At 36.9% G+C, this 26,586-nt stretch overlaps 4 protein-coding genes across 6 annotated transcripts; 2 read left to right on the top strand and 2 right to left on the bottom strand.

The window, feature by feature from the left end:
* The first annotated feature begins 1,189 nt into the window (after positions 1-1,189).
* Positions 1,190-7,786, top strand: LOC142987276 (uncharacterized). Its single transcript, XM_076135932.1, has 7 exons — positions 1,190-1,405; positions 1,492-2,598; positions 2,720-2,781; positions 4,565-4,624; positions 4,835-5,068; positions 5,156-6,611; positions 6,868-7,786. The coding sequence occupies exons 1-6, from the start codon at positions 1,392-1,394 to the stop codon at positions 6,598-6,600; spliced, it is 2,922 nt and encodes a 973-aa protein (XP_075992047.1). The 5' UTR covers positions 1,190-1,391; the 3' UTR covers positions 6,601-6,611; positions 6,868-7,786.
* Positions 7,787-8,174: 388 nt separating this feature from the next.
* LOC142987275 (tubulin polyglutamylase complex subunit 2) lies at positions 8,175-12,150 on the top strand. Its single transcript, XM_076135931.1, has 5 exons — positions 8,175-8,426; positions 11,091-11,258; positions 11,353-11,531; positions 11,617-11,790; positions 11,921-12,150. The coding sequence occupies exons 1-5, from the start codon at positions 8,351-8,353 to the stop codon at positions 12,080-12,082; spliced, it is 759 nt and encodes a 252-aa protein (XP_075992046.1). The 5' UTR covers positions 8,175-8,350; the 3' UTR covers positions 12,083-12,150.
* Positions 8,915-10,960, bottom strand: Dus3 (Dihydrouridine synthase 3). Its single transcript, XM_076135927.1, has one exon. The coding sequence runs from the start codon at positions 10,795-10,797 to the stop codon at positions 8,980-8,982; it is 1,818 nt and encodes a 605-aa protein (XP_075992042.1). The 5' UTR covers positions 10,798-10,960; the 3' UTR covers positions 8,915-8,979.
* A 32-nt stretch (positions 12,151-12,182) lies between the features above and the next one.
* Positions 12,183-26,160, bottom strand: vari (MAGUK p55 subfamily member vari). 3 transcript variants are annotated; one of them, XM_076135928.1, is made up of 12 exons: positions 25,920-26,160; positions 21,255-21,352; positions 20,344-20,493; positions 19,843-20,052; positions 19,384-19,614; positions 19,027-19,125; positions 18,346-18,504; positions 16,878-17,088; positions 16,334-16,504; positions 15,376-15,521; positions 14,729-14,803; positions 12,183-13,803 (listed from the first exon to the last, which is right to left on the bottom strand). In XM_076135928.1, exons 1-12 carry the CDS (start codon positions 26,002-26,004, stop codon positions 13,627-13,629), a joined length of 1,812 nt encoding a protein of 603 aa, XP_075992043.1. In that variant the 5' UTR covers positions 26,005-26,160; the 3' UTR covers positions 12,183-13,626. The 3 variants fall into 3 exon arrangements, with proteins under 3 accessions (XP_075992043.1, XP_075992044.1, XP_075992045.1); XM_076135929.1 differs by lacking the exon at positions 14,729-14,803; XM_076135930.1 differs by lacking the exons at positions 20,344-20,493; positions 21,255-21,352; positions 25,920-26,160 and adding an exon at positions 20,513-20,784.
* Between the last annotated feature and the right edge of the window lie 426 nt (positions 26,161-26,586).

Raw genomic sequence — 26,586 nt, 5'->3', positions numbered from 1 at the left:
CATTGCCACCTTCATTTTCGTGAACACTTCAGCCAGGCCCCATGCATTGGTCGGTGGCTCACCATTTGAGCCATCGGCCTCCCTGAAGGATGACTCAACTGATGAGTCATTGGCTCCTTGTAATGATTTAATGCATTTCGCCATCATTCGAGCCAGTCTGACAACCAGAAACGTGTTACTGTGTTCTCCTATTCGAATTTGTGGATAATAAAAGTTAATATGGCGTTTCAAGGTAGTATTTGTTGGTTTTAATGAAATATTGCAGAGGTAGTAAACATTTTAGTAGTATTCAATCATTATTTATTATTGTAATATTATTTGTAGATAATCAGGACTACGACGATTTTACTGAATGTAGCCAGGCAATGTTTACTGATTTCCATGATCAACAAATTGAAGATAAAGAAAATCAAGGTTTTCCAAGCTGTAGTCAATCGATTTTACAAAAAAGTGTACCAAAGAAGCGTCCATTCACTCAATCTCGTAATAGTTGCAATGTAGTTTCTAACAACAGTTCAGATACTAGCATTGAAGAAATTTTGGTTTAAAAAATATTCAAGATGTTTTGCGGCAGTCATACAAACGGTTTATGACACCTGACTAATAAAAATATTCTCTAAATTGAAGGGCCAGGTCTGATATTCACGGAAATGTTTAATGAGATCTGAAAAATGGTAGTTAAAGTGTTTTTTTTTTTTTAATATCCGTTTTTATACAATTTTGGTTTGACTCACCAATTGAGCCATCGGCCTTCCTAAAGGTTTTTTAATGACTCAACTGTTGAGTCATTGGCCATGAATCGGTTAAACATACCTACTACCTTATTTAATATTAATTTTGAATTGGGGTAGGATGCCAATTTGCCATTCATTAACCAGGCAATAAGCATGTGCAAGTTATTATTTATTTTATTCAATCCCAAGTACCTATATTATTAGTAAGATTACGACTGTAACCCCTCCGTCGCCGCTTCTGTATACTTTTTTTTTAGAAAAAAGGTTTTTATTGAGGACACTAGGCTAAAATTTATTTAAAAAAAATACTGTTATTTACTTTTTTATCATTTTCATGCAGTATTTATTACATTGATACTAAATATTTTAGTTTTATTAAACTTTTCTTGTGGTTAAAACATTTTAGTTCACTCTTTATTACACACTCTGTGGGTTGTAGCTCTGTCTCATTCAATTCGATTTCGCCGGGATGCCGTCTTCTGACCTCTTCCGAGTTCCGTGGACGCCATCTTGTTTTATTCGTTGAATGGCGTTGTGCTTTGTGATAAATGAAGTGCTTGTGAATCGTTTGTATAAAGTTATTAAGTGACTTTATCAGAAATTAATCTTGATTAGAATTTTTGGAACATAAATATCTGATTTAGTGTAACTTCAGCAATGGGCCGTGGAAGGTAACTGTAATTCTTTGTAGCACATTGTTGCAATGTTAATTTTGTGTGGGCTTCTACTATACGGACACCTTTTTATTCTTACGCAGAGATCGTAGTCGTGATAGGCGTCGTAGCCGAAGCCGAAGCAGGAGTCGCAGCCGTAGTCCCCGATATGGTCTTGGTGGAGGAGGCGGAGGAGGTTACGGTGGCGGAGGGCGTAGAAGTAACCCTGGGGCAAATCTACGTAAACCGAAGTGGGATCTAAACAGACTAAAGCCTTTCAAGAAAGATTTCTATGTGCCTCATCCAGATGTAGAAAGTAGAGCAGAATCTGAAGTAGAAGCTTGGAGGAGTGAAAATGATATTACACTGAAAGGACGCAACATACCCAAACCAACATTGACATTTGACGAAGCTGGATTTCCAGACTATGTTATGGATGAGATTGATAAAATGGGATTTTCTAAACCGACTCCTATTCAGGCTCAGGGCTGGCCTATTGCCCTCAGTGGACATGACATGGTTGGAATAGCCTCAACCGGTTCAGGAAAAACATTATCATATATTTTACCTGCAATTGTGCATATAAATCATCAACCTAAGTCAAGTAGAGGTGATGGTCCAATTGCTCTAGTACTTGCACCCACCAGAGAGCTAGCACAACAAATTCAAGAAGTTTGTGATAAATTCGCTAACACATCAAAAATTCACAATACTTGTCTATTTGGTGGTGCTCCTAAAGGGCCTCAAGCTAGAGACTTGGATGCAGGTGTAGAAATAGTAATTGCTACACCAGGGCGACTGTTAGACTTTCTTGAGAGTGCAAGAACTAATTTGAAGAGATGTACTTATCTAGTACTTGATGAAGCTGATAGAATGTTGGACATGGGTTTTGAGCCACAGATAAGAAAGATCATTGAGCAAATTAGACCTGACAGACAAACTCTCATGTGGTCTGCAACTTGGCCCAGAGAGGTACAGAGCTTAGCTGCTGAGTTCTTAAAAGATTATCTCCAAATTAATGTAGGCTCATTATCTCTGGCTGCTAATCACAACATTTTGCAAATAATTGATGTTTGCATGGAGTATGAGAAGGAAACAAAATTAAGCACTCTTCTTAAGGAAATCATGGCTGAGAAGGAGAATAAAACAATTATTTTTATAGAGACTAAACGGCGTGTTGATGATATAACAAGAAAAATGAAACGAGATGGGTAGGTTTTTATAATATAAAAATTACAATCATATCATCTCCTGGCTATTACTTTCAAAGTGTATATTTGTGAGTTTGCTGAAACTGTTCTGTCATAAATAATAGCAATTAAAATTTTGTAGGTGGCCAGCAGTGTGTATTCATGGAGATAAATCACAGAATGAACGTGACTGGGTCCTACAAGGTAAGATTTTAACCAATCATGTACAAAATTGTATGATAATTTATATTTGATTTGTTATTTTGACAGAAAAGCTTAAATATTATAAGAAATACCAGCTCAAAGGTGATAGCCAAACTGACTTAAATCAAACTCTCAAGTGCTGTACAATAACAAAAAACATTCAAAAAGTAGCACTGTGGTTGTCGAGAAGCGGCGACGGACAGCGTGTGGCGGGTGCCCGTGCAGTAAACATTATCTGAACCCGTGTCTGCATGTGCAGGCTGTGGCGAGCTGCGGGCGCCAGGCGGGGGCGGCGGCACGCGTTGCGTCGCCGCTAGCCGGCGGCGAGCCGCGAGCGCCTGCGCCGCGCCCGCCTCTAGTTGTCGGGGCTAAGCCCTATGCACTCTGACTCGCTCGCGCGGCTAGTCTGAGCCGCTTCTCGCGCGTGGTGCGAGCGGCCCGGTCTTAGCGCAGTCCGGCGGCGGGCGGCGCCGGGGCCAGCGCCCGCGCCGCCGTGCCTCCCCGACCTGTTGGCTCTCGGTTCTCGCCCACGTGCTGACGGCCGACTTCTCACCCCTCGCTCACAATTATAATTTTTTGCGCAAAATATGACAGACGGAATCGATATTATTAGTAAGTTAACTAATACAATAGTGAATGGATTTAAATTATACTTTACGTCTCTCATTAAACCTCTTAAGGTTGTCCTAAGTTTTCCTCTGGCACCTCTATTATTACTGTCATTTTTTATTTCGTATTAATTCCTTTGTTCCAACTATCTTATTATAGTTTATTTGATTGTTTTGCCTATGCCTTTATCTGTATTACCATGGTAATTTTATTATATTATGTATTATAATATTACATTAACATTGGTGGCCTGAAGGGGGTGAAATGTGAGATGAACAGTAATGAATTGAATCTAATGGGGCAAAATTAAATAAGTAATGCTTGTATTTTGTTATACAACAGTCAGAAGTTTGATTGCTAAATACCATCGGCGCAATTAATTTGTGAGCGACTTGGAGTACCTGCCATTTATCTATTATTGTTTTTACAAATCTTTAGCAGTGTTTGTTAAGTTTGTGAAGTATTTCTTTCACAACTAGATAATCGTGTTATTCGTGTACTGGCTTTGGAAATAATGAAAATGTCTTTGAACTTGGGTAAGAGCATAAAGAGGTGTTTCGTTAGACGTCTTTAAATAGCAGAAGCTGGCAGAAAAGAGAATTTCTAGTACCTAGATACAGATTTTTTGTTACATGTGTCAGGCGAATTTTATTTCTACCTAGGTTGTTCTACATTTACGACGTGTATCCCTTTAATACGAGCACAGAGCTTTCACTGAGAAACTTGATTATTTTAATCAATAGAGTCCGTTGGTAGTCTGATTGAGATAGTATGGACGACTATTGGTTTAAAATAATTTCGTGTTTTGGTGATGGTCCTGGTGACAGGTTGGTGGACAAAATGCCTTTGGAGTCGTAAGAAACTGGGTTGACTTTTGCCATGCCATATTTCTATATTATCTATGAGTCTATGAAGCTTTCTGCAACACAGGAAAATTACGATGAAACAAATATCCTCTCCGCATTTTTTCATATTTGTGGTAAATTATGTCGTGTTGACACTTAACAGGGATGCATCACATTTGTGACAAAACACAGTTCTTACTCAGGTGTCGATTTTCGTAAAACGAGATGTGAGTAGGAACTTTCAACGCCCATCCGATTGTATCCTTCGTTTGACACTCGTGCCATTTATACTTATTTTCAAAAAGTTTTAAACGTATAATTTCTTACAGACTTTCGTAGTGGGAAAGCTCCCATTTTAGTAGCTACGGATGTTGCAGCTAGAGGGTTAGGTAAGCATAACTTTATAATTATTACTTAATCTTCTTTCGAAGTTCCGATCGCAGCATAATAAAGATCGCAAAATAGTAATATTGTATGAAAGTCACCAGGGTATATGAATAATCTATTACTCATTATTTTTAACTGTTGTTGCTCGGAATTCGATAAATAAACTCTCACTTAATTGAATGTATTGATTGACCGTCTATTATATTTTCCAGATGTTGATGATGTTAAATTCGTCATCAATTTTGATTATCCCAGCAATTCTGAAGATTATGTACACCGTATTGGAAGAACTGGACGAACCAATAAAACTGGGACAGCGTATACTTTCTTTACGCCATCAAACGCAGCCAAAGCTGCAGACTTGGTATCTGTATTGAAAGAAGCTAAACAAGTGGTTAATCCAAAATTACAAGAACTTGCAGAACGTGGCGGTGGAGGCGGAAGACGTAAGTAGAATAATTGATCTTAAAAAGTATGGATCTTACTTTTCAAACATACAGGTCACTACAATTTCTTTTTTTTCTTGCATACAGGACACCGAGGTCGCGGCGGTAGATATCGTCGAGGTGGGAGGCGCTCTCGTTCCCGATCACGTTCTCGCCGCCGCCGTTCCCGCTCTCGTTCGCGCTCACGTGACCGCCGTCGCAGACGTCACAGCTCGTCCAGATCTTCGCGGAGCCGGTCATCCAGGTCTTCGAGAAGTCATTCGCGCTCCCGCTCCCGCTCGCGTAGCCGATCTCGCTCAGGCAAGTGCAGCCCACAAAAGGATACTAAGGATTCGGGCCAACAACAGGCGCCCCAAGCTCTACTTCCCACGCCGAAACCTCTTTTGCCGACCCCTATTGGCCCACAACTTCCCGCCCAAGTCGGTAAAGGTCCCGCCACTCCTCCCACAGATAACGGCATCAACAGAGTTGATAACGTAGCTAATATTCCCAGCAATAGTTTACAGAATAATATGAATACAGCATCCTATATTCCACAGTCCGCCCAAATACCACCGTTAATGACACTCAATCCCCAAATGGCTATGTGTGCTCCCCCACCTATTGGTGGTCCTGGGTTCGCAATGCCGCCGTTTTTCCCTGATCAGTATAGTATGATGATGCCGAACTTTTCTGCTCCCCCTATGCTTCCTCCCGGCGGATGGGCGGCGCCGCCACCTCCCCCTCCTCCACCTCCACCTTCAGAGACCACGGCAAATGGGAATCACGAGCAAAGGGCCCCTGGACAAAGTGGCCACGAGTCAGATTCCAGAAAACGCGGAGCTCGCACAGGCGGGCTCGGCAGCTCAACTGGTCATGCACCCAGCGTGGGCGGGCTCGGCTCGGGCGGTGGCGGCCTCGGCTCGGCTGGAAGCCTAGGCTCTGGCGGCGGGCTGGGCTCGGCTAGTGGCTTGGGCTCTGGCACGTCCGCGCTTGGAGGCGGAGGCGGCCTTGGCTCTGGCGGTGGGCTTGGCTCAGGCGGCGGTCTCGACTCCGACGCTTCGTCCTCGTCTCGGTCGCGGGGCCGCGATAGGCGCCGCCGCGGAAGAGGACGAGATTACGAGGACTCAGACTCGGCCTGTCCGAGCTCCGGAGGTCTCGGGTCCGCTGGACTCGGTGGCCCTGACGGCGGCGGCTTTGGTCAACCACCTGGCTGTGGCTACAACTCTGGCGGTCTCGGAGTACCTCACGGGAGCCTGTTGCCGCGCATGCTCCCACAGAACGGCGCCGACGGCGTTGGACCTCAGGGTGCTAATTTTACCGCTTTCGGGTCATACGGACCTAAAAACAACAAACAAGAAAGTAATTTTCAAAGAAATGATAATGATCAAAATTTAAATGAAACTGGTTTTAAAATGGAGTATTTTGGTCCACAAAATATGGGTCCCGGGCGGCCGTTTAGTGTCGGTCTGGAACAGTCGGGTCCCAACGGTGCGCTGGCAAATGGCTCCGTGGGGTACAATAACGACCGCCAGAGGAATCGCCGACGATGAATACGACTGAGGTTTGTTACATTCAAACCAATGCCAACTCACCTAATTTAACAATTCACTATAACTATATGCTCTACGATGTGTTGCAGTGGTGACATATCAATATCAAACAGTCTTATTGTATTTAATTTATTTTATGTTATTATAATATACAACTTCAATTTGGTTGATATATTATTATTATATACACTTGGTGCTGAAAACTGTCTGTTAAGAAAACACTGCCATAAGCCCATAATTTATAGTTATTATTTTATTTTTTTACAGAAAACGGATACAATGGGGACTCTCGTCGACGTAGGAGACGTTAAACACCACTGAAATATAAGTGATAAGATACTAGTAGTACATAAATAAGTTTTGACGCAGACTTTAACAAGATTTCCATTCCATGTTGTATTTATTTGATGTGTGATTGTTAGTGCAATGCATCCAAAATTGTCTTCAGTTGTTTGTGGAATAATCGTATTTTTCATTGCCGTTGGTATATACCTAATACATTTGTAAATATTCATGCTTTATTTTACACAATTGTAATAATTGTAGTGACTAAAATTTACATCTGGGGCTCAGGTGGTGTTTTGAACTTATAGTATTTTAATATGACGTACTTTAAACTCCTGTATGTCTTGTAAAATAATCTATTTTCTGATATAAAACAACTGAATTATATAATGTATTAAAGTCACTTGTGCAGTGTGTATGACTCGTAGAGTTGATATTAATAGACATTAAATATCGCCAAAATAATAAAACAGTCAACATCAAGTCCTGTTAAGAAGTGAAGAAAGACGCAAACCAGTTTTGAAATAGGCAGCGTGTTTCAAACATATTTATATTGTTTAGTATTTTGTACCTATGAACATATTTAGTTTTAAAATAGCTCAGTGTTGTACTAAACTGTGAAAATAGCAGCAATTTGAGCAGCGCTGTTATTCATTTGTAAATTGTTAATAAATACCAATATTTTGAAATTATTGCGATGAATACGTTCATTGTGATCAAATAATGCCATCTTAAGTTTTTGCATTAGCAAACAAGGTTACGTTAAGCTTGTACCTACGTATTAATATAAACTAGTTTAGGTACCTTTAGTCTGTATCAATGAATCTTTGATTAGTGAATTGTATCTCTTATAATAACATTGAATAATGTGAACGAAATAAAAGTTTTACACCAATAATAATTATTTTTTATTTCCTTAAAACAACTGCTCATAGATCTCCAACGATTTTTCTAGTGGTGTAGTGACATGGCGATGGCCGCTGTTAGCCACTGCTATAAGATAACCGCTTCTATAAAAAAATATTGATGTAGAAATCTAAACCACGACTTTGGAACCAGAGTAAGCGGAGGGTTAGGACATTTTTATGTAAATGATTTTGGTGAGGGCGGACCTTCCAACAAATTGGGTTAGATACTTGTAACCTGTTAGCACTTCTGCTAAGATAACAGGCAACTTAACTAACAGAACAGTTATCAAGTGTGCAATAGGCCTTATAAACTAATATTGGTACATTTGGTACTTACATGCGAGACTGACAGGGATTTCCATAGCAACAGTATTTATTTGAAACAGTATAAATAAGTACTTTTTGTTTCATTTGTGATGTATTTAACTAGAAATTGATTCAGTGTACACAAATTTCTGAATGGGTTATTCAGAAACCTAGATATAATAATACTTGGATCAGTCCAAACCAATTTAAAATTTACATAAAACTTGCGACGTTTCTGTTACGATACGAATATGAGTTTCTGCGTGGATCTAGTATCTGAAGACTCTTTCTATGAAAATATTACTTTAGGAGTTACCAAGTTATTAGGTTAGTAATGCTTATCTACTTATTTACATATGTATTTAATATTAAAAAACGGTTCCCTGACTTATTCAAATAGGAGTTATCCCCAATACCTTGATAGGCAATATCGTATCTATGGTTCACACCGAGGTGTAAGGCGGTACTGCTGTGACGACTGAGAAAAGTGAGCTCAATTTTGCTCTCAATTTTTTTTTCAACCTACCAACAACATGTTTATAAAGCCCAATCTTTATGAATTCGACTTTAAGTAGTTAGGTAACTGGTTTCAATTATTGATACTGTTATAGTCTTTTAGACTTTCTGTCTATCTCATATCTAGATACCTACCTATGAATTAATTAGGTACCCTCACTACTACCTACCCACTTGCCTTCGTTTTGTTTTGGAATTGTCCCTAGAGTCACATCTGATTGCTACAACTTATTCTTTCCTACTTACACCTTATAAAGAACTCAAAACTGTGAGGGAAATTGCAAATCAATAAGCCCAAAAAGGTACTTAACACTTTTATTTACATAAATTACATAAACAAAATTTAATAAAACATTGTTTTAAATTAATATGAGTTAGCTTTATGCTTTGGTAGGAATACAAATCCATCTGGCACTGGGCCTAATAACATTTCACTAATTTTTATCCAATCAGCACAGTTTCCAGATGCCATCAATGTTTCTAGGTCGTCTCTTCCAAAATATGACGGTGGCCTTTCGTTAATTTTTTGGGGTGGTTGTTCCAGTAATCCAACAGGTACATATCTATACAAGAATGATAACCACTCAAGCAGAAATCTGCGTGTGTTTTCAACACCCTGCATGTCGGAGCCCCAATGCTCCAGGCCATAATTAGTGTATTTTTTAAGAATATCAAATCGTTCACTACTACGAATATCCCATATACGCTGCTCTTTAATTTCAGTGAATATCCATGGCTTTATTAGTGCTCCTCTGCCAATCATAACACCTTGAACAGTGGGAGCTAACTTTCTTCTCTCAACATAGTCTTCATAACTAAGGATATCCCCGTTACCATAAACAGGGCAAGGTGCTGCTGCTTTTGCACAAGTTTCAATGTATTCCCAATCAGATGACCTGGTGTATCTAGCTTCCCTTGATCTTCCATGCACTGTTATAAGTGATGCTCCCCAACCAGACATTTTTGGTACAATAGTGTGTGTAATTTTCTTATCTTGATATACACCTGTTCTCATTTTTACTGTGAAAGGAATGCTAAGCAGTGTTGAAGCACACCTCACTGATGCCTCTAATGCAGACAATCTATGCATCATTCCACTACCACCACCTTTCTTGTAAATTAAGTCTATAGGACATCCTAAATTTAAATCTATAAAATCAAGTTCAGTATTCTCTTGAAGTAATTGTGCTACTTTACTTATTATATATACATTATTACCACAAATTTGTGCACCAAATAAGTCTTCAGATTCATGTCTTTTGACTAGAGCCCATTCTTGTTTTAATCCTTTAAGCAATGACTCACACAATGCCATTTCACCACAAGTGATATCTACTCCAAACTCTTTGCAGATTCTTCTGAAAGGTAGATTGCCGACAGTTGTTAAAGGGCTAAGATATAATTTGTCTTTCCAGTCTATTGTCTTCTTTTCTCTTGGCAATAGTTTAATTAAATCCTCATCAGTGACAACACCACTATTTACTTTTTTTTCTTCAGTTACATTGGTGGATTCATCTTTTTTTTCCTCTGGGGTTTCCGTCACATCTGTGGATTCTTTATCAGTTGGCTTCTTTCTTCTGTCCAAATGTTTAACTAGTTTCTCAGAAAAGCTAAAGTCATACTTTTTCTTCTGAAGTAATGTCTGAAGTGAAGGTTGGATAGTATTTTTGGTGTCATCTTTCCATTGAGTCCATTTATCTCCATCTACTATATTATAGCCATCTGGTGTGATATGACAAGTTCCGAAGCGACAAGCTATACCTCTAGGGCATTTTCCACGGAGATTAAACAGGTGACATGTTTCTCCTAAATCTTTAGGTTTTGATTTTAAATAGTCAAGTGGGTTGTGGATGTATTTACAATTCTTATACTCACAAGGAGTGGTTTTATCAGGCGACTCTGTTGCAACAATAGATGGGCATGGCTTGTTTTCCTTACTGTCCTGATAAGTCTTTGGACGAGCTTTATTTTGCCCTCTTTTTTTACTCTTGTTTTCGGATTTTACATCGGTATCGTTTAGTTTTGACTTCTTATTGTCATCATTATTATCATTGTCACCATTATCACTCTCTAATTTGCGTTTAGACGGATTTACGTTTTCTTCAGCATTGCTGCTTTTAGCCGGCCGCTGTATCACAAATTCTTCTTTAATAGCACAAACTCCTGCCATTATTTTTGCCATAATAAATAAGAATATAAATCTCAGTGGCTTAAACCTAGTATTTTATTGTCTAATATATCTAGATACTGTTTGATCTGGTGCTACATAGATTGTTATCCTTTTTACTATTTTATTTTTGGGGTTAGACTTTACCACGAGTAGTGTGGTAATGACAGTATTGACAGTCGACATTGACACTTGACAAGAATCAGCTGTCATGTGTCATTGTGCCAATTTGAGAAACGGCCTTTTAGATGGTTAAAAAAGATTTTTAAGATGGAGGTCGTTTTAAAACTTAATTAATTATATTGCAGAATCCGATCCTCGCATTTGCAATGTTAACGTAGAGCGGAGATCTCCATGTGATCGTGTAGCTTTGTCTACTTGGGAACAGCGACATTCCGCGGTGCTGCCTGATGATTTACGAAATTTTTACGCTTCTACTGATGGATTTCAACTAACTTGGCATTATAAATATTCAGGTACCTTCTCATTATTACTCAATAATATAAATTATTAAACGTTCTCTTCTTGCATTTAATGTTGGTTTAATATGGTTTTGTCTGTCTTTTAAAGCTGATGAAATATTACCGGTCGGTTCAATTCGGGTAAATACTTTGAACGAGTTATATCTTTCGCCGGCGCTAAAAGATCTGCTCGACTTTTCACTCACGAGACAAACTAGTGGACAGCGACCTGTGCTGAATACAAAGAGCAAAGTATTCGAATTAGATACATGTCGGACTATTGGGAAGGTAATACTGCAACTATAGCGTCTTGTTTTTATTCATTCTTGAAATAGTTTCAATCGTTACTCCTATCTCATTTTTACTATTCCAGATTTGTTTAATTTACACCGGAGGTTCGTGGTCAGTATGGCTGGCGACGCGTGAAGGTGCCTGGGGTTGGCTTGCGGATTCTTTTACGCAATATTTTCGTATGGCATTGGTCCACTTAGGACTGCCTGGTTGGCAGGCAGCGTTCGCTAATTTGCCATTGATTCCTTGGGCTGAAGTAAGAAACACGATGGTTTCCTTTTATGTTGTATACCTTAGTAAACAAAATCAATAGCTATTTAAGAATAGTTATTCACTTTAATCAGTGGTATTGAATAAGGATTAATTAATATTCACTTCGTTTTCAGCAACTGTTTCTCTTACTTGCACCACATTTGCTGGAAAAAACGGATTCGGAGAATCATTTGATTACAGTTGGAAGCGAAACGGGATTGAATCATATAGATCCCAATATCTTCAAGACTTCGGTTCGTCACCATAAAAATACTTCGCGTCAGACAAATCAGTAGAAAGAGAAAATGCTTATAAAATCTAAGAACTAATAAAAATATTCAAATATTCATAGAAGAGTTTTATTTAAATCTCAAAGCATGAAATAAAATGAAGCAATGCAGTTACACAATGTATATTGAATAATTCTTGACACAATAAAATTTACAGCTAATTAACAAAAGAAAATGGACGGAATGTGAGATTCTTAATGAAATACAAGCTAGATTCATAATAAAATGTAGCTTAAATAAGTGACACAATACAATGTAAGCAATTATAAAGCCGCTATCAATCGGCACCTCGATATAATAATACTATCTTATACTCTGTACCAGCTTGTCTTGTTATACTCACAAAAATATACAAATACTAATTTGCATTAAAACTTATAGATACTGTTATAATAATCAGGATGTACAGTTAATCACTTAAAATTGACAATACTATCAAACATAAGTCTGCCTGTAAAAATACAAGGTAAAAATAAAATTGTAAAATAAATATTCCTATGAAAAGTAAACAAAGAAAAAATAAAGAACAATATAGAAGTGTATAATAAAATGTGATTGATTTCGTGTGATGTAATAATACTTTACGTTTATAAAAATAATACATGCCTTTGAAATATAATATAATTATGCTTACTTTCTCCGGCAGTGGTACAAGGGAAATGCATCTAACTTATATTACTAAAAGCGGTATGTGTTTACATACTACAATCGTCCATCGAATCGTACAAAATATTCTCATTTCTTATCATTTAGGCCTACAGCTGCATCTTAACTATAACACTATCTTATTCTAAACACGCTGTTTTTCTCAGGTGGGAATATATTTCAATCAGAAATTCATTATTCTACAAGATGTAACTTTAATTTTTATACTATTAAGTCTATTTTTCATTGTAAGTCGAGATTTATCATAGACTATTAAACATATAAAGTTATAGAGTACTTAAGACATCAAATTCTTTTAGATAAAGTTTAGAAAATGTGGTGCTAAAATTCTGCATTGAGTACTCCAGTGGTAACGAAACTACGTGAGAAAACATTAGAGTAATTGGAATGCCTTATTTAAACAAATAGCTACCTCGTTTTATAGCGAAGGTTCATGCGTGGCACTTTCAATATATTCCACTCGGTTACAAATTCTCATTTTCTTAAAACAGAGTCTTGATTGTTGAATCTTTAAGCTTTTAAATACAACCATGTGATGTTTAATTAGTCTTATCATTATTATAAAAGGTACAAAGTTTGCATCCAACTGTATTGTAGACAGTTTTACATTGTTGATGCATGTTTTACAAGTGATGTTGTCGTAACATTTCATTGTACTCAATCCCTGACAGTTTTCCTTTACATCATCCACAAAACGAAATTTTAATATGGCAAATACGAGAATAGCATTTTTTTGCGATGGGTTTATCTTTAGAAAGTTAAAGACTACATAGTTGAAGCTTAGATATGTTAAAACATTTTCATGATTTGCGGGAAGACGCATTAATTACCTAAAAGGCGGCGTGGGCATGTTCTTAGCCGGGGAGTTTATTATTTTCGTAATGCTAGTAAATCCAGCTGACGGGGACCCACTGGTGGTCGGTGGAGAGAGAGTGCAGCGCGTCCATGATCTTAGAGTAAGTCGTGTCTATGTTATTGTTAGTGATAACGAGATCTATGTACTTTTCGTTTTGTCGTTGAATGCGGGCGCTTTCCTCGAGAGTTTGTTTCATGTCTTCTTCCTGTGGAACAAGAGGAATATCAGTATACAATCGTAATCATAGTGCGTTGCACATAATTAATACACGAAAGGTCGAGTTCTGTATGTATCGTGGGTGGACACATCATCCGTCATTGATTATTTTCTATTCGTCCAGTTGTCTTACTGATACTAGTTTCGAATGGGCATCAAGCTCATTACTCATAACACTAATCTGTAGTTAGATGTTGATCGGTGTAGTAATAAATCGAACAAACGAACCAGTAAATTAATCAAAAGTTGGCTAATTATTGTGACAAAAACATGCACAGTAAATAGAACTGTAATCATTCTCATACAAAATAAATGTAACGCATAATAAAAATATCTAGAAGTGTCTGTTCATGCCCAATCAGAGATACATGCGGTAAACACACTTCACACCACCCGCAGACTTTCTGTCACTGGGTCACGAGGATATTGGGTCTTAGGTCACAACTGTCGATGCCACGCTAAATAAGAATACTGGGTCACGTCGACTAATTTAATTATTGCATCAGACAAAAATACCCAGATTTATCATATCGCCTGATGATATTATTTTGTTTCTGTTCTACTTTACAACTCCAAATTTTTTAGTTATTGCCCCTCGGCTGCTATGAATCAAAATATAACAGTGCAAGCTTAGCTCCAACCTACGGCTTCAACGGTTACGACGTTAGATTTGTATAAGATCCTAACACTTTCTGTCTTTCAAAATGTGTTCAGCCATTTATGCGTAATGAAGTGACTACATAAATACACAATAGTATAAGGTCTTATCCAACTTTAAACGTGTTTGCGATTTCTCAAACAATCTATTGCGTTAAAATGTCGTACATATTTATCGTTCTACATGGATTACACAGTTTAGTCTGTTTAGTAGTACTAATGCCAGGAGTAAAAGCCTAAATAATACGCAGACTTACCTCATAAAGTGACGCAAGGGACTCGAGAGTGCGCGCGCGTCTGGAACTGTAGCGGATCGAGCTCTGCCTGTCGAACTACGCAACGCATGCGGACAAACGTCAATGCACAATACATACTAAAAATCAAGTAACAACTAAAGGGATAAATACATGCTACAAATAATTATTCAAATAAAATTAAGGGGCAAGCTTACATCTCTATACTGGAAAAAACTAATAATTTTGAAAAAGATGACTATTTTCTATTTAGCATTCTTAACGACTTATAAGGGGAAGACTAAATAGCTTGGATAACTGTGGAAAAGCTATAAATTACTGAATAACACTGTTACATAAATCAGCAGGGAGCAGGTCAAAGTCATCAAGTCAACATCAATTTTATTGGTTCTTGCATCGTTTTTTCGATTTTAATTTATGTTACATTGATCCACCAACAATGAATCGACCATTAATAAAATTGCCAGACAAGTGTCGATTGTCGATCGCCGATGAATTCACCCGATTACTGTCGTAACCGTAACGTCTGGCTTGAAATCGAACTGAGATTCATATTTTTTTTTGTATTTATATTTTTCTATCAATTCTTTGTATCAATTCCACAGTTATCCGCTAAATTGCAACTGGTATAAACAAATAATAATATTTACCGTCAAGTTACGATTGGAGGCGTAAGTCAAGTTCCTGAGTTGTTCGATGCCCGGCGCTCCGATCATCACCACGTAGGGAAGGAACTCCCCGCTGTTGTGGAGGAGCTTCAGAGATTGGGGAGCGCAGTCCAAGATGCACATTTTACCTGAAATCACAACAGTTTTGTATTGAAGAGATGTTGTCAAAACTATAAAAAAAAAATAGTTCAACTGGTAAAAATATTTATATTCGCTAGTATCCAACAGATCTTATTATGAGACAAAAAAAATCAGATTCGGTCATGGTTGAAGGTAATGTGAATACTTAAAATGGATCCTAAGGTTTGTAGTTTTCTGTGATTTATGCGTGCGCTTTGTATTTTAATATTCGCTGGTAACTTCTATCAAGTTTAAAATACGCATATAGATCATAGTATAACAGTTAATGTTGCTTGCGATATCTCTACATAATTTCAAGTACGAGTTTTTTGCAAGTGCCTAATATGATTACATCAAATATTTGGAGTTCATTGACCCATCACAACCGGTATGGAAATGACGTCGCGTTTTGAACGAGTTCGAACGATTCGATGACTAAAGCACCATATGTACGTATCTCACGGTAACTGTGCTTTAAGCTATTAATACTTTTTTTTTTATGGGTAGGTGGTTCTAGGAGTAGGCGACTCAGCTGTTTAAGAGGTCAAAAGCCTACCGGCATCGAGTTCGGATAGTTTGATAGTTAAGTTAACCATATTTCACAATGACTGTTCAAAGGACCAAGCTTGAAAGAGGTTTTATTAACGTTTATTAAGATGGTTTTCTTCGGAAAGTTGGTACTTGAATATCGACCAGAGCGCAAGGCGGACGGGCCATCACTGCTTTTAGATCAATCTAGAGGAAAACTTAAATTTTGAATTCATAAAATACACATGGGTAATGATAAATTATGTAAATACGTGACTAGTAAATGTCTTACCTTCCTTCATAACCGCGCGTATGGAGTCAAGATGCGTGCCGTACAAGTGTCCGTTGTGTTCTCCGTACTCCAGGAACCGTCCGGCGTGTGCGTCGCGTTCCATCTCCTCGCGGGACACGAACCAGTACGACTGGCCATTCTCTTCCATAGGCCGCGGGGGACGTGATGTATCTGAAAGATGATAATAAAATATGATTTTCATAATTTTATAACCGTTATTTGGATATTACCCATTACTGTCCCACTGCTGGGCAAGTGCGGGTTGGGGACTTTTTATTTTTATTTGGATATAGTATGGACTGCTACTGAGTATAATTCAATAGTCTGACTCGTGTTATTATGGTAGCACGTTATCATTTAATTTGACGTGTATGAAACTAATTTTTTTTACAGTTATTTCTGTACTCGGTCATGCACGCTTTGATATGACAGCACAGGCATGATAAGTCACGGAAGTTTCGTATAAATTCTTATACTAAAAAACAGCAGTGGTTAAAAAATCAAGCAAGACTACGAAAACATTGCTGCAAGGTAAGATACTTACGCGGTACAACAGCGCCGAATCTATCCGGATGTTCCTGTATCATACGGTTCTTGATGGTCCTGCGGCCGACGCCCCGGGTGCCGACCAGCGCCAGCACTCTGCGCAAGAAGGGCGGAGTGCGCGCCACTTCCTCGTACAACGCTAGCTCTGCGCCCTCCAGTGCCACGCTGGACCGAGACTCGTACACGAACTTTTTCTTCTTTTTTGATATCTAGAATTTAATCATTGTAATAGTTTAGCAGCTGGTATGAAAGGAATAGTTTTGTTTGGGTGCTAAGATTACGTTTCGAAATACACCAATAGGTACGTGTTGTTCTTTTCTATGGTAGCTGATTGAAATCTCATTTTTTTTCTATCTTTTCAGTCTTTATAGGACACAAGACTGTTATAGATTCTAACTAACATTCGTATTGTATTATGTATAGTGAACATCAAAGTACTACGTCGTCTCAATAACACAAAAACGAGGTAAAATATTATAGCGAATATTTCAGGATCACTCAAACGCTTCACATTTAAGAAAAGCGAGCGAAATCATTAGTCTGCATGGTTGAGTATCTAATCGATTTCTCCGACATTTGAACGGATGAGCGATTTCTCGAGCGACACCTAGTTTTTATACCACACTATTATATTATAAGAAAAAAGTAAATTAACTTCAACTCAATAGAAATGCTATTACATTTAAAAGTCGCAGTAAAATCCCGTGGAATAACGGTATAATTGAACATCCTTAGAAAATGGAATACGTTTTTTTATTGCCAATTTTATGCCTATAAAACTTTGTTAGAAAACGCATTTGTTGCACAGCTAGCATTTAGTGTTATTTTATTATGCTCATACAAATACTTCATGGTCAATATGTCCACATATGATACGTAGGTGTTAACGTGGGTGCCAATGACTCCCCAGTAAAGTATCCTATAGTCATTACTTTAAATGTCTAGACGATATTGTAATTTAACTCCGATACAAAAGGTGAGTCACGAAAGTAATTATAAAATAAAAATACCGGAACAATGACTGTTTTGTTATTTGACACGTCTGACCATTATGACAAGAGAAACGGGAATTCAGTTGTCAGCTGTTTCGCTATAGTTCGTGAGAATCAACTGATTCATTGTTATGATGGCAGTAAATAAACAAAGAGTTTTCATACAAATATGCTGAACTAATGAATTTATGTTTGTTTGCAGTTCAGAGTTCAATATACCAATATGATTAATGAGAATAATAATCCTTTTGTCTTAACAAAAGAGAGTGCAGCAATGGTTTATTTTAAGAAATGCAATATACCAAAGATGAAGCTTGCATTTTTAAGCATATGTTAATGTATGATATATTTTTTGTCACTGTCCAGTTACACTTGCACTGATTAATATTGTAAGGTTGAAACTTTAATGGAATACAACAGATGAAGAAACTATCTCATTCGACAAAAAAGTCTGGAATAAAAAAAAATGCTTACCCTTGCCCCGCAGATGCTGATTTTATGCACAAAGTCGGCTTCAGGTGGTACATAAGCCTTGCGCCGTTCTTCTAACTCAGGCGAAGGTATCAATCCCACTACATCAGGATGTTCAACATGGCTCGCTTGCCACCAGTTAGGGTCTTTTCTATCTGATACCTGCAACAATACAATAGCTTAGAAAGAAGACTAAAAATATCTCGCTTTTTTATTGGAAATGCTGGTAATGAAACTTCTTGTACTGTTTTAATAAAATTCCTAAGATGGAACAAATTCCAGACCAATTGAAGATAGAATGAAAAACAAATGCATTTTTATATAATAAGCAATTATTTATATAAATTACAAACCATAGCTTTATGTTATTCTTTAGACACAATAGCAATGGTTATAAAACAATAAAAAAATTTTTTACTTCAAGTAGATATTCATAATCATGCATTATTTATGAACATAATGTTGGAAGTGTTGGAACAATATTCATGTTCATAAAAAAATTGCATCACTAATGTAAATAGTTTGAGTAACCTTGTTAGATAGTTACAAATTCATGAATAATAAAAATTACAAATTACACTGTATTATAGTTGTTTTTCTTCCTCAAGTTAAAAACTATCTTTGCACAAAATTTCTTCAGAGACACTTTCGCATTTAATTTTAGTAGGGATTTTCAAGACTTACTTGTAAAATATCACCTTTCTTGAATTCTAAACCAATCTCCTTGCATGGCAGTAATGTGTCTTCCTTAGGGTCATAGTCGAACAATGTTCTCATGTAGCACTGAAATCATTGAATATTATTATTCTCTATTATAAAATCACTATGGTGTGTGTTTATGAACAGCACAGAAAAATAATATTTTATATATTGTGTACTTGTAGAATAATCAAGGTAACATGAATGTATCTTTCTAAAGCATTTACATGCTATTTTTAGATGATATTGATTCTTCACATAGCAATGATGTTATAGTAGTTATGTAAAGCTAGTAATTACATACACCTATTCATGTACATACAATAAAATAGAACAACTTACACTGAGCTTATTAGTTAACTGAGCAGTCTTTTCTTTGAGGTTGGGTCCAACCTTCAATGTTATTCTATCATTGGGCTTAGCTACGGCCTCCTTGAGCTGATCCTCTGAGTCTATGTGCACTCCATCTACCTCTAACAATACATCACCAACAGATACTAATGCTTGCTTAGCTGCTGCACTCCCAGCTAAAATCCTGGCCACTATTAGCTGGCCATGTTCATCTGTTGTAACCTGCATAGAGACAATAATTTTAAGTCACTGGCCAGTTATAATTTTTAGAATACTTTTCTTTATAACAAAGTAAAGAGGATCAATGTTACAAAAACATATTGTTAAAAATATGTAAAAATGTTGACCTTGCTTTCCATTTAGAAACCAATTGGAAACAAACAATTATAGTTGAATGTCAAACCTTTTGTGTGTTTCACAAAAACATGTAAGGAAAGTTGTTATACTTACAGTTAATCCTAAAGGCTGTCCAGGCACTTTCCTAAGGCCCACTACTTTGACAGTTTCCACAGGCATATCTCCGTTTTCCTCAGTACTGGCAGCAGCACCCTCTGCTATGTCTTTACTTGCTTCCGTCTCACTCACTGGAGTCTTTTCATCTATTCCTGAGCCTCTGTCCAGCCAGATGGCACCTATTTTATCGTGAGCATCTATTAAAGCCTAAAAAAATATACATGTTATAACATAGTTCATAATGAGAATCAAAGGTTTAAATGCAATGGCCTAAATGCTTTACTAAAATTAGTTGTGTATCTATAGAAACTGCACCTAAACAAACAGAATTTCAATGTCATAACTCATACATAACAGAACAGCGTATGTTATTTCGGATGTCTGATAAAGAACTCATTATATGCCGATCTGTAATACAAACAAAGCAAAATGTAAATATTTGTGTTACTTTGTAAACATTCCGCTGATGGCAGGCTAATATTGGAAAAGGCGACCTACCTTAAAGTGTGCCCTGGACACAATAATAGCGAGTTCGGCTTGTTCGATAGTCCGTATATTGTTGCCACGGTACTCGCTTAGTGAACGTATTATGTTTACGTTGCCCAGCGAGACTGGTTTTACGATCAAGTCCTCCTCCGAATCGATGGACTGTAATAACAACACTCACCAGTAATTAAAACAGAACCCAAGAACTGCTGTTAGCGCTCCAAAATACGAGCGTCTATAGGCGTGGCACTTGTTGTCGTTAAATTCTTGAATGAAAACTACGTTATAAACGACTGATTATTACGGCTCATTACCAATAAGAACTTAATCATTTATTTACTACCTAATACTGAGGCTAGCAGCTGAAAACAGCTACATTTATAAAGGAGATCTGTTTTTGTTTTATTAAACGAACACACCCACTGCCTACTCGTACGATTTCACTAATTTCTTGTTTTCCAGCTACGAGTTTTGACAGATATCGAATGCAACTGCAAGGAATTGTTAACCTTATTGCGATATATATTAAGTTCATATTGCATTAATATTTTTACGACACAGAAGAGGTTTGTTGCTATGACACAGTGTCTGTCAATATGAAAAATTAACAACCGTTCTTTGTTTCGCAATATCCACAGGTTAAAATAAACGTATTCAAAAACTAGGAAAGACTATTGACGATAATTTTAGCAATAATCATGAACAACACGGTGCGAAATAATAATTCTAAGGCTATTTCTCGTAATGATTCACACCAATATTTTTTCTGGCAACAAGCATCTGGTAGACGCAAAATGGCGGGAAAATTTAAAAAACAATGTGAATAACGTGATGGTGCTAGGGGTCCTCCTTAACTATTTAAGTTATTTGTCAGGTAAGATAAAAACAAATCATTAATCTTTACAGTACATTTAGTTACTCACCTCATACTTTCTTCCGAAATCGGGACTTTCTACTATGCTTTTTAAAAATATAACTTCGTGATTTGATAAATCTTCTTCGGGTTTTTGTTCCTCCGTTTCTAAAATAAAAAAAATACTTTTGAGTTACTTGCATGCCAATAATAAAGAAACAGAGTTAGTTATTAATCATATTATTAATTAAACTCCTAAATATTAATCATGTTAAGAAGAAAATAAATTGGAATTCCAAACCACTATCCGTTGGCCTGTGGAGCGAAGGAAGGGAGAACTTACGTTAATATTAAGGCAGACCATCCCGCGTGGCGTAGCTAGTATTTTTGTGAGTGACACACTGATTTCTCTTCATTTCCCATGCGTTTACAGGGAACTTTATCGACATATCAAACATAAAAGGTCACGCTAACATTTTATTTTGTCAATACTGGGTGTAGGTAAGGACATTCTTTTGTACCCGATACATGCTCTACTTTCTCTCATGTGTAACGATAGTAATTATAATACATAATAAAAAATAACAAACATGTTATGAGCTTTATCACCAAATCATCCATTTTTCTGTTCAATTTATAACCTGATTTCCCCCAAGAATGAGTAAACAGGGGTGCGTGTTTCAATATAAATACATTTCGCTAGGGTTGGTATGTTTACGATCTCGTACATAATAGAGGGTACCTTTTGCAATGTACTGGAGTTTTCCAAATTGCGGACTACGACGGAAAACTTCAGGAAAATCAGCCAAATACTAAACAGAATACCGATACGTAAAGTGAATCACAGGATCTTAAGTTTGGAAGGTAGTCGTAAAAAATCCCTTAACTCTATCGCTTATTACATTTTTTTATGTTTTCATTTAGTCTACTATGTATAAGTAGCTACTGGCTTTCTCCTTTTCTTTGACTGAGCGCCGTAACTTTATATTCTTGATACACTAATATCTGCGTCACAGTTATAATAATATGCATTTTCAACTGTACTGTTTACAAATACTTGAATAAACAATAACATTATAGATTTATGTCAGTATCGCATACATGTGCCTCTATTGATGAGACATGACATGCGGCGAACCGCTGCACGCGCCGATAACAGGGGTGATGGCGTGCCGGCATATAGTATACGTAGATATAGATCTGTATAAATACATAAATGCATGTAATTATTGTGTTTTATTAATCACTTTACATCATACATTTTCTCGGCAGAATAATAGGAAGCATCAATTATTAAAAGTCTTCAACATTGACAAGGTATGTACCTATTGCTCTACGGTTTGATTGGACTGCGTTTTTCTTTTTTATTAGGTAGTATGATGTAAGAAACGATTGCGTGAACCCACATTAAAGTCACCATATTCAATACAGATCTAATCTTGGGTTATAAACTAGACATTAACATAAAACCATTGCACGACTTAGAAATTCAAGTAGGGTAGCGTAAGAACACGAACATCTAACTAAGCCAGGGAGTCTAGGTCAGGACGGGGTAGCGTCTGAGCACACTTAGGTCACAGATGGCGTAATCGTCTAGAAAAGAAAGTGTGGAAGCTAAATAGTCCAGTCATTATAGTAAGTTCACCTCGGAATTCGAGATACCCAGCTGTAAGTCTGTAAATACTTGTATATTGACACCCTAAAAGTTGTCTCAAAACCTACATATGGTAGGGTGTACGCAACTATAAAATTTCAAGGTCCAAAGTCCCAAAAACCGGTTTTTTGAGCTTTTTTTGTAAATATCTCATTTCCTATGGAATTATTGCATTCGTATTCATTACCAATATTGTACAGTATAAAATTCTCTACAAATTTTGTTTGAATTTTTTTTTACGGTGAACCGTTTTCGAGATAGAGGGCGGAGAGCGCGCGGTCACAGGATCATTTCAAGTCAACCGGTGCCTCCGGTCGAAGATGCGCCATATATAGTTGATGAACTATCGATAAATCAATGATTATAATAATAAATAAATTTAACCCATTACTGTCCCACTGCTGAGCAAGGGTCTTCTCCCGTAATGAGGGAGGGGTTAGGCCTTGAGTCCACCACGCTGGCCAAGTGCGGGTTGGGGACTTTGCATGCCCTCAATAAATGTATTTAACAAATTTTATTCATGCAAGGTTTCCTCACGATGTTTTCCTTCACCGTTGGAGCATGTGACAATTATTTCTAATACACACATAACTTCGAAAAGTCATTGGTGTCATCATTTTCTTCATAATTATATTAAAGCTATATCTTTTCAATAATACTGATTTATTTGTTTTTTTTTCATCATGTAAGAAGTTATTAATATTAATTAGGTTAAAATTCAAATACAGTGCCTATATTTTCATGAAAAAATCTGCAATTACATGGGCAGGTAAGTGTTGATAAATTAATTAATACTGAATAAAAAGTGGATAGGTTATGAAAAAAATTATAAAAAATAATGTAATAGTTAATAGAAATTGACAAATATTTATTAATCATTGATTTATCGATAGTTCATCAACTATAATATATATGGCGCATCTTCGACCGGAGGCACCGGTTGACTTGAAATGATCCTGTGACCGCGCGCTCTCCCCCCTCTATCTCGAAAACGGTTCGCCGTAAAAAAAAAATTCAAACAAAATTTGTAGAGAATTTTATACTGTACAATATTGGTAATGAATACGAATGCAAAAATTCCATAGGAAATGAGATATTTACAAGAAAAGCTCAAAAAACCGGTTTTTGGGACTTTGGACCTTGAAATTTTATAGTTGCGTACACCCTACCATATGTAGGTTTTGAGACAACTTTTAGGGTGTCAATATACAAGTATTTACAGACTTACAGCTGGGTATCTCGAATTCCGAGATTCTTACCTAATTTAAGCTTAATTGACTGCACTAAAATGTGACTTATGTACCCCGAACATTATTCATGTCGCATGAGTGCAATCAAAAACAGAAAAGATACCTACAATTTATATTATTCTTGGTGGTTGAATTACGTATTTGATAAGTCCGATTGATTAAAATTTACTGCGAAATGCGGCGATATTCTTGTTCTGAGAATATTCGCTCAGTTGTAGACAGTTAAGATGATTTTCCCAAACGTAATTACGACAGTTTTTTAAATATTATACCTATGAATACATTTATTTACCTCAATACACTTCACCGTCTTATTCGAAAATATTTACAAACAATCTATCTGCAGAATGCCTATGTCGTCGGAACTATATTTTATCAATTGTAGAGCAGTCATGTCTCGCATTTCGTGCGAATGCACAATAAAACAATAGTAATAATTCTTCACAAACCTGCGGTTTCACTTGCGTAAAATGTAAGTAAAAATTATATGTCCTATGCTCATGTCCTCCACACATGCAACGTGTGAGTAGATTGCTAATAGGAATTGAAATTTTAAACCCATCTCTACCAGTTTCAGGATATATAAGCGGATAATTAGGCTGTTTAAAACTTTTCCTATTGAAAAAAAGGAAAAAAAAGAAAGAGAAAAATCATCAATCATCATTGGCCTGAGTCCATCTATGCAGATGATTCAGGTATTCAGGATGAAAATTATAATTTAATATTCCTTAATAACAGTAAGTAACGAATACATAAAAATTATCAGTTGTTTTTGTAGGTATTCTTATAAAACCAATTTACGATAGCAGGTTGTACCTAAGATATAGGTATGTTTCATTATGCTTCTTAACTTTCTTTCTACTAGTTTACACCTCACAAGATTTCCTTATAACTCTTGGACTAACTGTGGCAAGTCAAATTTAAATTCGATAGGTTGTTCAATATTTTATTAAAAGCTTTAACATTTTACTGTAGGTTTTTCAATCATATGACGTCATTGCTTTTCCAATTGTCTGAATATTCAAATTGTATAGAGCACATAAACCAGTATTTAAATCTACGTTATTTATTTAATTAATACAATTTATAACACTTTAACCTAGTAGATTCGACATCATAGTACTACATAGTAGAGTCACATACAATGTTGAGAGATCACGACCAAGCTTATACACATACTCATATTGTACATATATATAATAAATGTAATAATTGAATTAATCAATTTAATGCACACTTTGTTTTAATACCTACCACTATATATAGTACCTAATTCCCTTTACAGTAAGTTATAAATAAATTTATGAGCATCAGAGTGATAATTTGATTGCTCTGGTATTTAATAGTAAATTGATATTGTATCCAATTGGAACTCACTTGTAAATGTTATTAATCGTTTCTCTAATACATGAAATCTGTTAATATCCGTTAGCGCTAGGTAGGATAAATTAACGACGACATTTATTACGTTGATTTCTCGTTCATTATAGAACTTCATAGACATGATTTATTTTTACGGGAAAATATTATACTGGTTATTAGTAAACACAGATGATTTAAACGTTATAAAATATTTGATTTGTTGTAGGCCCTGGTTTGCCAATTTCATGGGCATACAAAATAGTTTTCGCAGCCAGTAGAAAATTGGCTGTCATTTTCTACGCTCCGAATACAATTTTACGATGTTATTTGAGATTTACAGTTCTCTTGAATCCCAAACTGTCGAGATAGCCACAAATATTTTATACTTATTACAAAATACCTTTGAGGTTATGTTAGGAACTAAGATTTTCACCGGATCAATCGAGATTCGCTTGGAAAGTAAACTCACCTTCGTCGGGAGGTTTATTTCCGAATGCAAAATCCTTAAACCCTCTCCAGTTGACGGTGTATCGTCCGCTGCGTCGCACCATCATCGGTAATCGGGGGTAAACACTGCACGAAGCGTGCACTGAACAGATAACACGTTGCTCACTAGCGGGTGGACAGAGGCATTATCCGGCACCGGCAGATATTCGCAACAGACGTGCGCGGTATCGATGCGTGGCGCGAGCGCGACGCGTCACGCGGCCGCCGCGGCGTCAGCTGAGCGCGGCACGTCACGGCGCCGCCCGCCCGCGCCGCGCTTGCGCAAAACCGCCCGCCCTCCTTTTCTTCCACCACGTCGTACGCTACAGTCTGCATGCCGTTTTAAATAACATTAAGTGGCCGACATTTCCTTCAACATGACTCTTCTGAATAAAGATAAAGAGCGAGAGAGTTCGCGCTAACAGACGCTGAGCGCATTAAATCAAGTCTGCTATAGTATCGCACGCATTACTTCGGCCGCTTCCCTTGAGAGCTGAGACTGATTATTCGCACGCTTTGGGATTTTTTTGAGTGGTAGACAAAGTTTAGTAGCACGCGATGTCTAACCGACAATAACACTCACTACACTATAATTTTAGAATTCTATTGCGAGACTAAAATAAAGATTACGGAAGTTCGTACATAGTTTA

Source organism: Anticarsia gemmatalis, chromosome 3 (genome assembly GCF_050436995.1).
Source record: "Anticarsia gemmatalis isolate Benzon Research Colony breed Stoneville strain chromosome 3, ilAntGemm2 primary, whole genome shotgun sequence".
In the NCBI taxonomy this organism is placed as follows: Eukaryota; Metazoa; Arthropoda; class Insecta; order Lepidoptera; family Erebidae; genus Anticarsia; species Anticarsia gemmatalis.
The sequence above is the reverse complement of the archived record's forward strand: the minus strand, read 5'-3'. Positions and strand labels throughout refer to the sequence as shown.